Here is a 15,651-nt window from a genome sequence, read left to right on the forward strand (position 1 = left end):
TCCGCGCCGCATTCGCAGGCCGATGAGGGAACCAGACCCCACTTGTGCATGTTGGAATGGAAGCGACCGACTTCGGTTCGGATTCTGTTGAGCTTGACCCAAGTCGGCCGAGAAAGGTCCATACCAGGGGGGCGCGCCACCAGGTGGGGCATAAAACCATGTAGTTTGGTGTCGGTGGCGCACCATGCTGCATTCCAAGTGTCTTCCATGAAGTGTGCTGCGCTGATGGCACGATCGCTGAATGGTTGTAGTAATTCAACAGCAGCTGGCACAAAGGGGTGTCTTGACTTTAGTTGCCGGGGAGATTCCTGAGGTGGGATGTTGAGTTTTGCATGAAGCAAGTGGTCAGGATCCCCCGCCCGGCGAGCCAGGTGTATAATGGCTCCCTTTCGGCGAAGCTCAGCAGGTTGGATGCCTGCAAGGATTGGTAAATACTCTGTTGGAGTTGGGCGCAGGCATCCAGTCACAATTCGCAATGCGTCGTTGATTGGGCTGTCGATGAGGCGGGTGTGGGCACTGCGGCACCAGGCAGGGGCGCAGTATTCAGCAGTGGAGTGAACCAAAGCCAGGGTTGCAGTGCGCAAGGTGTCAGCACCTGCGCCCCAAGTTGTGCCTGCCAAACGTCTCAGCAGGGCGACGCGAGATGTCAGCTTTTTGCGTAGTGACTGTAAATGGTGACGGTATGTGAGTGACCTGTCAAGTGTAACCCCAAGGTATGTTGGTTCTGGGCAGGGCGGCAGAATTTTGCCGTTAACGGTCACTTTCAGATCACGTTTTGCCTCCCTGTTGTTGAGATGGAAGGCTGCCGTCACAGTTTTACTTTCGATGAGCTTCAGTTTCCATTGATGAAGGTATCCAGATATGGTCGTCATGTTTTGGCTCAACGTCGTTTGTAATGATTGCCAGTCTTTCGCAGAGTGCAAGATGGCCAAGTCATCAGCATATGCATATTTGTGAGATGTTGTTGATGGTAGGTCATGCGTATAGACGTTGAAAAGGAGGGGAGCCAAGACTGATCCCTGTGGGACACCGTTTTTGAGTCGCCGCAGTCTACTTGGTTTTCCGCTTCCGGTGGTAAGGGTAAAACTCCTGTTGTGGATGAGTTCCGTGATCATTTTGACCATGTGCCTTTCAGGGAGTAGGCGGAGTAGCTTGTAGACTAGGCCACGGTGCCAAACAGTGTCATAGGCTGCTGTTAGGTCGATAAAAACAGCCCCCGCTTTCTTTTTTGCCGAGAAACTCTCCTCAATATCCTGAGTTAGTATAGTGTGACTTGGTCTACAGTTGACCTCCCGTGTCGGAATCCAGCTTGTTCGTTGGGAAGCAGTGGGTCAATTGGTTCGACACGGGCGTAGATCAGTCTCTCAAGGATCTTGAAAGGGATGCAGAGCAAGGAGATGGGGCGATAGCTCTTTGCATCATCTAGTGGTTTGTTTGGCTTAGGGATCGCGACGACCAGAGATCTTCTCCATACTTTAGGAATCTTGAGGCGGCGCAGGCAGGACGACAGGAAATCGCATAACCAGGACTTTAGAATATAACCAGCGTGCATGATAAGCTCTGGACATATCCTATCTGGACCAGGGGCCTTACCAGGTTTTAGGTGCTTGAGGGCAGCATTGAATTCGCTCCGTGAGAAGGAGCTAGAAATGCTCTCCTGGTCAGGTGTGTTGACCTTCCAAAGCTTTGTCACTTCTTTGGTAACAAACCGATCGGAGGTACGATCACACGGCTTATATATCCCATTTTTTATTACCTGTGATGCGATCTTATTAGCAGGAATGGGACATTGTCGGGGTGATTGTCTTGATCGTCCGGTAAGGTTATTGAGTATGCTCCATGCTGTACGGCTTGAGTGCGAGAGATCGATAGATTGGATGGTCTCTGTCCAGCGTTCTTTTCTTTTTGCATCGAGTCTTTCCAGAAAAGCCTTGGCGGCTGAGGGTGTTGTTTGACCATCTGAAGAGCTAACAAAAGATTGATAGAGGCGCTCGCACTCTGCATCCCAGCACGGAGTGTAGTTACTTCTACGACCGCGAGGGATGGCTTGTTTGGCACATGTTAAGATGGTGTTGCAAAAGTCCTGGTAGGCCTCGTCCACATTGTGACAGTTAGGTGGAGGTAACTCATTTGTGAACTTGTTGGTAAGGAGGCAAAAGCGATTCCAGTCGGCTTTACGGAAGTTCCACCGCTTGTCTGGTTCACTCGGAATTGGTGTCTTGAGCGGTATTGCGGTAATGAGAGAAGGTCGGTGTTGGGACCGAGGGAACTTCTGTAGCACACGTCTGTCCGGAAGCTGATTGTCGTTGCCAGTGCTAGCAAAGGCCATGTCTGGGTTTGTTCCAGTGCCCCATCGCCCGGATGTAAAGCTTGAATATGTTAAACTTGATAACGTTGCTCGGCTTCGTATGCCTATGCTATTGTTTCGTAATATTACAATCTTCAAAATATAGGTTATTAATTAATTGATTTAGCAAGAATATTACTTTAACTGCTTTCTTCTACAAAAAACAATTGGAGGGGCTACTGATCCTGCAAAACATGAATAGTGTTCTCTTGATAAACTTTGTCCTCTTCATACTTGACGCTAGCTTAGCTTGGTAAAGCTTTGTATGGCCTCTTCATACTCAATGCTAGCTTCTCACTCTGTTCCACAGCTACGGATTTCCCCTTCTACGTGAGATTGCGAATAGGGATTTTCAGTCATGACGTGGTTCCGGTACATAACGTTCGATGCGGTGTGCAAATTATCGCCCTGCATCAGCCAATAGGTAGAAGATCAACAATAACAAATTTTCATTACATTTAGTCGTGGTCTTTTATTGTTATTCTAGCCTGGAACGGCAATCGAAAGGGCGCCTGTTCGACACCGCTTAATAGCATGCGGCTATGTCTTTGGCAGGACACAAGGGAATGCCTGAAGGTGGACACGAAGAGTGGATCCTTGCCTTCCCGTCCACTTTATTTAAATCTTCAACCACCTGGTGTAAGCCTGGATACGACAAACATTGTTATTATAATGAATCGTATATTCTTCTTCTGAACTGACTAAAGTCCAATCTAATCAGTGCAAGAAGTGGTACGCGCTGACAATACGGGATGCCCAAGTAGTACAAGATGGTAAAAAGTTTGGTAACCCTTGCTCTATATAACCTATAGTCATCGTACTGCAACAGTTCGATTTTAACTTAAATAAATGACAACTCTTCATCACAGTCACGTGTGTGATGTAACTTCCAGTCCACGCATATGCAACCTAAGACCTGTTTCTGATATTGGAAGGAATTGACAAAACAGCTTGCAAATACGATAAACTTGCTCACACACATTAGAACATTCTTCTTTGTTTTCTTTTGATACTTTTTATCTAGTCCAGTGGTGTTCAAATGGCGGATCTCGATCCTGTTCAACTTTTAGTATGGATTTTCCAATGTCAACGGAAAAGATGCGATAACCGCGGATGACAGTGAAGCATTTTCTAAAGCATCGCTAAAGCACCGGCAACTAAGGAACTTTCTGGATCAGCATAATGCTGAATTTTGTGACTTCCGCATAATAACGTGAGATGGCTAAATAAGGGCAATGCTTTGAAAAGGCTGTGGGTCTGTGGTACCTTCATAAAGACTTAGTCATGTTTTTGAATGAAAAGGGTGAAACTTGTACTCTGCTTGAAGGTACCAATCTATGTAACTTGGCTTTTCTTGCTGACTGTTTTAACCATTTAAATAGAATAGGCTACTCTGAACTTGAAGCTCCAGGGCAAGGGGCGCACTATCATTTAACTGTGGTCAGCAGTGAAATCTTTCAAGCAACAGCTGTTGCTATTCGTTTCAGATCTCACCAAGACATGCTCCACTTTCCATGCTTGAAAGTGACTCTACAAGAAGTTAGCTGCGATAACGATTTGCCTTGCTTTGTCGAATTCCTGGAAAATTTGGACACTGAATTCTGTAACAGGTTCAAGGAATTTTATGAAATCCGTTCAGTCAGTTCACTGTCTGCTGATGTTGATGGCACTTGGAAAACCCAACTTTTCACTGAATATGCATTGCTGCTGGTGTCTAATGTTGGTAGAAATGTGTAATCTCAAACGAGATAAGATTTGTATCGCAGATCCAAATGTGTTTTGGTTCACTTGTAACCTTGGAAAGGTACCCAATTATAATCAGGCTGGCTAGAAGGGTCCTTACTTGCTTCGCTTCTACGTAGCCTACCTTTGTGAGTCGTTGTTTTCATCAATGAGTTTTGTAAAAAACAAGCATAGAATGAGAATCACAAACGCTCATCTTCTTGAGCTTTGGAGGATATCAGCAAGTGACAGAAAGCCCCGATTCGATGCTATTGTGAGATCTAAACCAACTCATCATTTTTCTCACTGAAACAATCTTGCAGATGTAGCACACTTCACTTTTGACTTTTACAAAGTTATTAGGCTAATATGTTGGGTAAATTTAAATAAATAAGGCACCATAAGAATTAAAGCATGTGCAATAAGTTTACTATTCGTATTTAGTGGATTACACTGGTCAACAAAAAATTTGTTGCATTTTCAAATTCACTTGATTTTGGGTAATTTTGGGGTGCTGAATCCGAATATGACGTTGTTTTTGGTCTAGAAGCTCTAGATTTTTTGCAAATTTTGATTTTTTTTTCTTTTTTTGAGTAAAAACTGAATATTTTTCAAAACAATTATGTTTTGAGGAATTGGACAAAAAAACATCTTTTACGACTGAAATAACTGCTTAACTGTTTTGTCTATAGCTTAGATCTATACTTACTGATAGAAATGCACCAAAATATTGAAAAAAACATTACAAAATCATTCGAAAAGCGTCGTGAACAAAATTTTAAAAACTATATAGGCTATATACATAACAATTAAACGAATCATTTTCACAACTACAGTAGTAACCATAGCACTGCCTGCAGACCTATTGCAATTACAAGCATAAATAAGCTCCTTTAAAAGTTTGATGTTGTGAGAAAAGTTTACCGGCTGAAAATAGAAAGCGAAATCCACACTACATGCTGGGCAAAAATTGGCGTTTGAGGCTCTTGTGTCAGGAATATCTAGAGAAGGGGATATGAAGGCTCGCAGCGATTGCCTTATTCTCATGACACTACCAGGGCGGTAGTTTGTAGTGCTTTAAACATGTGGTTCTTTTTAAAATCGTAGAAAGTTTTGTAGTGCAGCTCGTACAATGAGCTACAGAAGACAGTTAGCAAATGTTACGTAGAGCATATTTAAAGAATACTTGTTTACAAACACAGGTGAAAAGTTACCAGTAAGCTGTTTTTTTAAACAAAGCCTTTGCAGCAGGCTGGATGTAACGCAAGTATATGGGTAGTTGAATTTACAAGCAACCATGAGCATGCTGTGAATATCCAGGCCTGATTCTATAATAGCGCAATGCAAGTTATCATAACAAGATTTATTAAACTACTATCGGTGCCACTGCCAATTGTCATTTTACGATAAACACAGATTATTTACGATAAACAAAAGCCCTTCTATTGTCAGGCGTAATAAAAGCCTTCGTATCCCCTTCTTTAGATATCCCTGTCTTGCGTTTGTAAGCTTTTTGGGGGCAGTCTCGTTTAATGCTCCAGCAGTAAACCCAGCTCTGCCATCATGTGTCGATTCCATCGGCCTTGGTAACGTTCTTCTACTTTCATAAGATCCTGGTGGAACCGCTCTCCTTGTTCGTCACTGACAGCTCCAAGGTTTTCTCCAGATGACTGAATAAGAAATGAACTTTAATGCTCATTCTGCATCTTAAGTCGCGAAAAGCAAAGAGCATTTCGCTCACAAGAACCTCGTAATTGTGAGCCTTTTTGTTTCCAAGAAAGTTTTTAGTGACATCCACAAAGGACAACCATGCTGCTCTCTGGTTTTCGTCTTATCGGTGAACTGTTGGTTTCGCACAAGGCTTCGAATTTGTGGTCCATTGAAGACACCAGCTTTAATCTTTTTGTATGAAATGGAGGGATATGTATGAACAATATATTGGAAGCAGTCGCTAGCAAGGATTAAAGCTTTCACAAACTGTTTCATCAACCCTAACTTGATGTGAAGAGGTAGGGGAAACAATTTTGTCTCTACTTACAATCGGATCGTTTAACATGTTTGGCATGCCGGCTTCAAGTGTTTCACGTATGGGCCAATCCTTTTGGGTCCAATGCTTGATTGTCATCAGCTCTGCTGTCCCACATGCAAAGATAACATGGAAACTTTGTGTATCCTTTTTGCTGACCAAGTAAGAAACCAACCATTTTCAGGTCAACACATAATATCCAATTGTGCTAATGATATTTTAGCAATTCAATAACTAGCTTAATATCATCATATGATTCTTTAAAGACAGTTGAATGACCAACTGGAACTCGTCCATATGCATTACCATTGCGCAAAAGAGCACACTTCAGGCTTCGCCTGGAACTATCTATAAATAAGCGCCATTCACTTGAATCATATGAAGAAACTCCTAGTTGGACCAGAAGGTCTGGAATATCATTGCAGTAAATTAACTGCTTTTCCTCTGAAAAAAAAAAGACATAAACATTTCATCTCGTTTCCTGAAAAACGAAACCTTTGTGGAACGGTCCAATACGTGTTTTTCACTAAGCCTTGATGCTAAAAGCTCGGCAGCTTGCTTGGATAAGTCCAAGTCTCGTACCAAGTCATTTAGTTCTGACTGGTTAAATTTCTGAATGGTTTCAGAACTAGAGCCTTCTGAGTCTGCACCTGCTTCCTTAGTATACTCGCATTCCATACTACCTTGGTAAATCTCAAGAGTCTGTTTCTTCATCATCGGAGGATGCAAAACCATTAAATACTGGAGGTGGAAACGTTTCAGAGTGAAGGACAGGTTGAATAGCGGAAGGAATATTTGGATAAGAAATGTTTTGTCTGTTTTTCCTGCCAATGCTCTTGGTGCTAATCAAACAAAAATAACAATCAGTGCAGTGGTCCTTCGGTTCACGCCACATCATAGGGACACCAAAAGGAAGTCCGTTACGTGTTTTCTTTGTCCAGTCTCTAAGCATTTCTTCGCAATTATGGCAGACAATATGTGGAGCCCATTTCATCTCTTGATCTCCCAGAGGAACTTGAAAATAAGCTTTGTAGGCCTGCTTCACGAATAAATCGTAGGTTAACTGTAAATTGACTGTAAATGGAGTTTAACGGCCGTGGTAACTAAATAGTTGGAATTTTGTTTTAAATTTCAGACCAAATGCTGCAAGCCTCAAAATATCCACTGGTGTATTGCATAAAAACTAGAGCTTGGAGAAAAAATCTGATTGAAGATTTGGAATCAGTGGCTAAAACTCATTCAGAATCGATCAAAAAATCTCTTGCAACAAGGAATTTTTTTTTTTTTGTTGACCAGTGTTATTTATCATGTTGTCAGATTTGGCTGTAGTGGATCATGGAAGAAATCATTTTAACACCCCTGATCTAGTCATCAAACAATGCTTTGTATTCCAGCCCCGTCGTCAAGACTAAGCTACTACGTTTGTTATAGCAGCCCAAACGTTATAATCTAGTAACCTAACTACAGTACACACTATCCCTAAATGCACTTATTTGATGAAACACAAAAGGGAGTCTAAAGCTGAGTTTTGGATAACCATTATTTACTTTTAGGAATGTCAAGGTCGGAGATTATTGGAAACTCCATAACAATGATCGTCGCTGGTTATGAAACAACAGCAAATACTTTAACCTTCCTTGTTTATTGCCTTGCTACTTGCAAAGAAATACAAGAAAGAGTGAGAAAGGAAGTTGAAGCTTCTGTGGAGGAAAATGTAAAACAGACATAACTCAACAACAACACTACATTTAACATTCTAAAAACAATAAACAATAAGTTAACGTTTTCGGCTAGTCATACAGCCCTTTTCAAGCTTATAAAAAAATATTTTTTTTAAAGAAAGACTAAAGAATCGCACAGTATCACAGCAAAAATATAGTCAAATCTAAACATATGAAATACTTTTTAACTCGCTCACACAAAATGATAACTGAAAAATTACGCAGCGCTACCGGTCAAGTATTTGAGAGGTAAAATTAATTAATCGTTCAGAAAAGGACTCAAGCAGATTACGCAAGATGGACAAAAGCACCACACGAGATAGTGGCACAAACAAAGCAAAAATAAGTGAAGCACAAAACGTGACAATTCAATCAAAAACTGTTGAAAGATGGGAGGCTCCGCCAGCAAGTAATTGCCTGTTAAGCCCTGGGTTGAAAGATTTGATGATCAATGCCTCGTGAACGTTGGTGTCGAACTCGGACAAACACTTACGAACAATTTCGAAGGACTCCAATGAGGGTTTATTGTTTGAACACGATTGGCAGTTTCTAATATGATCTTCAATTGCACTGTTTTTATTAAAAGTAGCTAAATTCAAATGCTCTCTCACTCTGTTCGCCAAATATCGCGTGGACATACGCGATATGACTAGCCGAAAACGTTCGCTTATTGTTTTTTGCTATTATACTGTTAAATGTGGTGTTGTTGTTGAGTTATATCGGTTTATGGTTTAAAAAAGTTAACTCTCTACCCAAATCGTATTAAAAATGTAACCAGTAATTAAACAATCTAAAAAACTTTTTAATATTCCCTGAAGATACAGAAATTATTTTAGAAGGCCGATTTAAATCGATATTGGGCTTGTTTTTCTGGCAAGGGATATATTCCATGTGTTAAAATGTGTAAATAATTACTGTAACTTGCTCACTCTTACAAAAGTACTTTAAAACCTCCTTAAAATCAGTCGACATTTTTGTTGTGTTGAACAGAATTATGTTGCATGCTTTTCAAATATGCAGTTAATATACCACTTTTAGCATAATGTAATGGTTACTTATATGTTATGAAACGAGGTAGGCGTATTCAAATATTTTAATCATCATCATCCTCCATTCGGGCGTGCCCGAACACCATCAACATTGTTTCTCCAAACATCTCTGTCCCTAATGAAATTTCAAAACTAATGTTTTTGTATTCAGTACCTTGTTCTAACTGGTGAAGAAATTTTTTTATCTGTAGACCCCTTTCCTCAATGCCACAGTTTGGTTCCCAAAGAAGAATATTACTAATTTCCTGTCGGTTTTTAAAGCAGTGACCTGCCAGCTTAGCCTTCATCTTCCGATTGTCTTAGTGTCAGGCGGCAGATTACCTTAAAGGTTTTTAGTTGTGACGTAATGCTTCCAGCTTATGTTGAGTGCCTTTCTTAGAAGTCTATAGTGTAGCAGTCATTGAGGCGATTTTTCATGCTTTTCGTTAGAGTCCAACTTTCAGCACCGTAAGTCAAGACACTTTCAACTGTTGCTCGAAAAAATTGTGTTTTTAGATTTTTTTGCAATGTCTGATTTCCATATCAAATTTTATTTATTAGCAGCTGCCCAAGTCTTTGCTTTTTGAGACTTAATATCATTTCATGTGGACTCAATCCAAAAACCTAAGTATTCAAAATAATGACTTCTTTTTATGTGAATTTCTTTTAAATTATAGATGGTGTCGTCTTGATTGTAGCATCATAAATTTAGTTTCATTCATTTACAGTCCATTGTCTAATGCAGCAAATTCTACTAAGTGCAAAAGCTTTTCGACATCAGCAATGGTGTCAGATATCAAAACAATGTTATCTGCAAAGTAGGTGTCAGTGATATATGTTGCTGGATATCTTGGCAATGCATTTTGTTTGAATGTGAAACCCAAATAGATTTTGCTCAATACCTAAGATCAATACCTCAATAGCGTAGATTTTTCTCGAGGCATAAGCAAGCACAGCCTAATGAGCGAGTATGGTGCTAAAGTGGTCCCCTTGTTATACATCAGTGTGGATTTAAAAAAAGATAGTTTGGCCATCTTCGGTAACAAATTTTGCTTCGGTATATTGGTACGATACAATGCTTTAATTGCACCAATCGTCTTTTGTGGGCCACCATGTAATTCTAGATTCTAGAATGTTAAACACTTTTCTTTCTTAACCGAATCAAATGCTTTTCTAAAACCTTCAAATGTGAGGACATCATCTAGTTTCCTGGCTTGATTTCTTCAATTTTTTTTTCTTATTGTTAGAATTTAGCATACAGTTGACCTCCCTTCTCGAAAACCTTCCTAATTGTTTCTCAAGATAGGTTCGATGTGAGGTTTTATTCGATTAAGAATCATCTTATTAAAGACTTTAGCAGCAGTGGATGTCAGACTGATAGCCTACCACGGTTGTTTTTAGATCTACAAGATCACCTGTTTTAGTGAGTGTATGATTGCTGCCTCGGTCCACTTTAAAAGTGGTGAATCATTTTCGAGCACTTTATTGCACACAATGAGTAGTTGGTGATTAAGGGCTTCATTTTTCTATATTTCTGTTGGCATCTGGTCAAGACCTGATGCTTTAATATTTGAAAGAGATTGATTGGCATATTGCAGTTTCCTGATGATGAATAGATTTTCATTAATGGGAAGTTGCGTAGCCTATGTGTTGTGGTTATTGGTTCGTCATCTTGATAATTGTTAATCGCCCAGAAGTTTGCTGAAATTGTCCTGCCATTGGGTGAGTTTATCTTTGTGATTGTAGTTATTCAATTTTTGTTTTATTGCTACTTATTTCAATAATGCTTTACCATGCTAGTTTCCCTTGTTTTTGTCATGCTGCACTGAATAAGAGTAGTTTTTTGTTTGATATAGGTTTCTTGCTTTTTCCTGTAGGTCTACACTTCTGTTAATTAATTCTTTCTTCGCTTTAACATAACATCATTGTATTGTTTCGAGTTTGTTTTGGTTGTGTGGTATGCTTGTTTCACTTGTTTTCTTTTGGCAGATATATCTTCATCTTCTCGTGGTCCATTCTTTCTTGTTATTCTTGTTTTAGGTTGAATATCTTCGGCGGCTTTGTGAGTCGCTTGTGTAGTTGATTCATAATTAGAATGAGCACATTGTTCATTCATTGAGTCTGATCATACTGAATCATTGAAATTTTCAGTTTCATTTTTGGGGATGCATTGGTTGGGCTGTAGCAATTCAAAATAATTGTTGCTGGGTTTCCATTGAATGTAACTCTGAATTCTTGAATTTATTGATGCTACATTGTGTAGGGTCCTGAGTGCTTTCGGACTGAGCAGTATTCCAATGCCTCCAATTGTGGTGCTTTCCGAGTTCTTGATTGCCGAACTTCCAGCTTTTTTCAGACAAGCTGCCAGCTTTTTTCAACATCTTTATAGCGTATTCTAGTGTCAGGGTGATAAATGCAGTGCTCTTGAATATTGACCACGTCAAGATGTAGTTACCTGCAAGAGCTATTAGTTCATCTAGACTGTTGTATTTTGTGGTTGTTTGCTTGCACTTCAGTAGTTGGCTTCTTCCAGTTGCAGTTTTTTTATCACCACCAGCCTGAATTCTCATTGGTGGATGCGCTCCTTCGTATTCCGCGGGACAAGCGATGCGGAATGAGGTCAGGTCTGGTTTGTTAAGTTATTCATGGTGTCTTTCAGTTGTTGAAATTTTTATGGCCCTTTTATTGGTCCTGCTGGGATACCACATGCCCTTCTCATCGAGTGTTTGGATGGGGTGCCAATTTATTCGCTGGCTATCTAACTATAAACAGGTGTTTATATCGCATGTTCCTACGTACATTATTCAATCATTATATATTGTGCCCTTCGTTACTATTTCGTCGATTTTATCGCCTAGTTTCATATAAGACATGTTTGTCAACATCATAAGGTCAACTACGCACCTACAACCTTATTTCAGTCAGATTAGTTTCTTATAATATTCATTTTTTTAATAGACCAGTTGGCGTAACCAACTGGTTTTTGATAATAATTTTTGTTTTAAACCTGTTTTGACTTTTCCAGAATAGACTAACGTATAAAGGAATAAACAACATGAAACTTTTGGATATGTGCTTGAAAGAATCTCAAAGACTGTATGGGGCAGTTCCAAGGTAACTTAGTTAGTTTTCGGTCTTACTGCTCTCCTCTCTTCCGCAATTCTATACTCTGTTTTCCTCTTCACTTCACCATATCTAATCGATTTTCAAAAACCAAAAATCTAACTTTGTCTTCTTCCCCTTGGTCTGCCTTCGATAAAATTTTCGATGGCGTCTTTTAGTAAACAACTACCCTGATGACAGTGAAAGGTGTGCCCGTTTTGCGAGCATGCTTTTGAGATTGAAGCGAGAAACCTGAACACTTCTTTGATTATTTATTCTGATGTTTACCACTGGTCCGGTTTTGCCAATCTGCAGTACTTTCTTTCCTTTACCACCCTATTGAGATTTTTTAAAGTTTTTGTAATCCTAGTTTCAAGGTAGCTGAAAATAAGGCAACATTATACTCCTTATCATTTAGCAACATAAAAATGATAAGTGTTTCTGTGCAATCGAAGGTAGCAAGAATTGACAGCGTTAGACACGTGTTTTGTGCATGGGGCTGCGCTCAACGCTCATCAGTATCGCACCACCACCAAAGAGCTCTTGATGGGTGCTTTTACCCCCAATTGAATACTTACTTTTGGTAAAAAAAAACACCTATAAACAGAGTTGCCATCGACATGGACCCCTAAATAAGGACAACCTAAAAATAAAAAATTTCATACGAAAGGAAACAAACGTTTTTGAGCAAATCTTTGCACTTAGCCTATATGAGCTATGATATATCACATGCCATAGTTTTTGCCAGAAACAATCTGTTCCAGCAAATCCTTGTTCGTAGAAAATATTTCCTGCATCTCATGACTGCTCAAGTCTAGGCATACCTTTACTTGTAGAAAAGATATCAATTAGTCTGTTCCTTTTCTTGGTTCACTGAGTCGAAACAAGAGAGAACACCTGCTCCACAAACGCATTACTGACAGGAAGGGAGACGACGACGCTAACCAGCTTGTAGAGCAACGGAAAAAATTTGTCTCTAGTAAAGATCTTCATCCACTTGTCCTCAGATCTTCATCCACTCATCCTTACGGAACACAACATCTGGAATCTTCTTGAGCAGAGCAATGACTGCCGAGATCTCATCGAACAACTCATACTTCATCGCCCTTGGCAGATCAATTTGTTTCGCTAACCCCTTAACATTCTTATACTCAATTGTTTGATCTCTTAGCATTAGCAGGGTCCAGTTGATGTGTGTTGGAATGTTACATGCTTCTCAAATCGATACCACTCATTGATATACTCCCAAAAAAATATAGAAGATTTTTATAATTTTTAAAAATAAGACAAAATAAAGACTCAAGTCAAAAACAAGGACATTTCTTAGAAATAAGCACAATTAATTTTTCCAAGATATTGCCCTTTAAAATAAGGACAAATCTTAGAAATAAGGACGGTATGGCAACCTTGCCTATAAAACATAAAAATGATGACTTAAACTCTATGATTACTTCAGGAACTCGAGATATACAGAAAACGATATCGTGATTGGTGGAATAAAAATTTTAGCAGGAACTCAAGTAGATGTTCCCTTGTATGGCATGAATCATGATGAAGAATATTGGGATGAGCCATGGGAATATAAACCAGAAAGGTGAAAAGAAAAACATTTTAACAACTTCGATATGTCTAACAAGGAGTTGTCGTATATTTCGCATGCTCTCTAAAAGAAGCTGCGTTAAAAAGAAATGGAATACGATTGCGCTGTAACTATAATTAATTCATATTGTATTTCTGCGTGTTATGTGTGAGGTGGAGGATCCGGACTCTGGTATAGGATCATACAGAATATTTTGTTTATTTTCAAGTGGTATATTCTACGTAACTTTGTATTTTACAATCTTGTCACAGAGATTCATAAAAGTAGGGAATGGCCAACTGCCAGACAATCGAAAGGTACATTATGCAAAAGTGTTGTCATATATTTTCCAACTTTTTGGAAGCCCTACTATTGTATTTTACACTAGCGGTAACCCAAAACTTGCACGTAAACAACTATTCTAAAATTAGCCTAAAGTAAACTTAGCCTATTATCCACTTATCAAGCCATCATATTTCTTGAAAAATCAACTTTTCTATTTCATAAAACGTATTACCTGAAAAAAAAATACAGGTTTTAACTTTTAAAACATAAAACTTCACATTTCTGAGGTGTATTTAAGTTTTTTAAGTTGTTTTTGTCTTTAAATGCTAAGTAATATACTTTTTAAACCGGTAAGCTATAGCCTACATTCAATTTCAGTTTTGTACGAAAATTCACATATTCATTACAAAGCAACATGACTACAAATTGCTTTAAAATCAATTTTGTATAACTTTAAAACAATTGTCAAAACTTTTCAAAACGTCAAAGGAATATTTTTTCTAAAAATTTTGAAAATATCTGGCAGCACTTTATCCTCCACTTGTAAGATATGTAGCATAATTGGTCATCCCGTAATTCTATACAAAAGGTCTCATAGTTCAGCATACGAAAGAATTTTTCAGCATGACATGTTAATTGATGAAATTTTTATCTTCCGACTGGGAAAGCTTTTTCGAGAGCTTAATCCCTCCAGTTTTGCATACTTGTAGAGGCTTTGAACTAATGACGCAGGCCCGGTCGCGAAATTTTTTTTCCCACGAGATTTCTCTCTCATTGATTTTAGTCACTTTAAAAGTAAGATTTTCCGAAAGTGTTTGAGAGATTGGTTGATTCAGATTGCGAAATAACTATTTGCCAATAAAATTCTGCAATGATAATAAAATATAAGCTTTCCCTAACCCTACTTTTTTGAAAAGCTCTTGTGCACCGCAAAAATTAATTTAAAGAAAAAAAAAGTTTGACTTCGACGGGCGTCGAACCCTCGTTCTCACGATTACTAGGCAGAGGATGATACCACTGAACCAACCGTGCCAACGAGAGAATGTTGCATTCACACGGTTTTAATACAAACTTTTACCAAAATATGTAAATGAGACAGAAATCTCGTGGGAAAAAATATTTCGCGGCCCGGTCACCGAGATTGACAGAGTGAAGTTTCCTATTGTTGAAGTCGTGTTGCCGGGAATTGTTCCATCCATTAGGTGCCTTTGAGTGGAGAGCAATCTTTCGTATGCCTTGTTCAAGTGCACACCCCGAGAGTCGAACCAGTGCTGCTTGATCTTGAAGCTTCTTCGTTTACGAAGTCACGTGCTAACCAACTGTTGAGACAAAAATATGCAGCGTATCATTTACACTTTTACAGGTTTGAAGACATGAGTAAAATTGATCCAATGATCTTCCAACCCTTTGGAGCAGGTCCTCGCATTTGTATTGGAATGAGATTTGCTAACATGGTTGTAAAAATGACAATCTGCAAAATAGTTTTGCACTTTGATCTTGATCTTTGCGAAGATACACCGGTAAGTTAACGTAGTAACAAAAAGAGATGATCGAATAATTTAGTCACCTTGTTGCGTTTTTGAACCAACTTTACATAATAAATAGTTGTTGTAGTTAAAAGATTTTGTTTGTTGTAAGCATTGCCTTATGTCAGTGTTTAAGTGAAAAGGTAAGTTGGTTACTATAAACCTATTGTATTAAATTTATAGCAGAAGAGAAAGTTTTTTGGTCTCAGATCATTTTCTTTCTGTAACCACGCCAAATTAGGCAGGTGATCGGTGATTTTAAGATTCAGCTCGGCCAAGTATTAAAATAGAATCACATGAATAAATAAAAACCTT

The 15,651-nt window shown here is 39.0% G+C and overlaps 1 protein-coding gene across 1 annotated transcript in view; it reads left to right on the plus strand.

Moving 5' to 3' along the window:
- Positions 1–15,651, plus strand: part of LOC145765046 (cytochrome P450 3A31-like) — a 45,041-nt gene that overhangs the window by 28,195 nt on the left and 1,195 nt on the right. The window contains exons 11-14 of the mRNA XM_082576784.1: positions 7,649–7,809; positions 11,870–11,958; positions 13,403–13,540; positions 15,174–15,330. Of these exons, the coding sequence (XP_082432910.1) occupies positions 7,649–7,809; positions 11,870–11,958; positions 13,403–13,540; positions 15,174–15,330 (545 nt within the window). The remainder of the gene's footprint in view (positions 1–7,648; positions 7,810–11,869; positions 11,959–13,402; positions 13,541–15,173; positions 15,331–15,651) is intronic.

Source organism: Aplidium turbinatum, chromosome 2 (genome assembly GCF_918807975.1).
Source record: "Aplidium turbinatum chromosome 2, kaAplTurb1.1, whole genome shotgun sequence".
NCBI classification, from domain to species: Eukaryota; Metazoa; Chordata; class Ascidiacea; order Aplousobranchia; family Polyclinidae; genus Aplidium; species Aplidium turbinatum.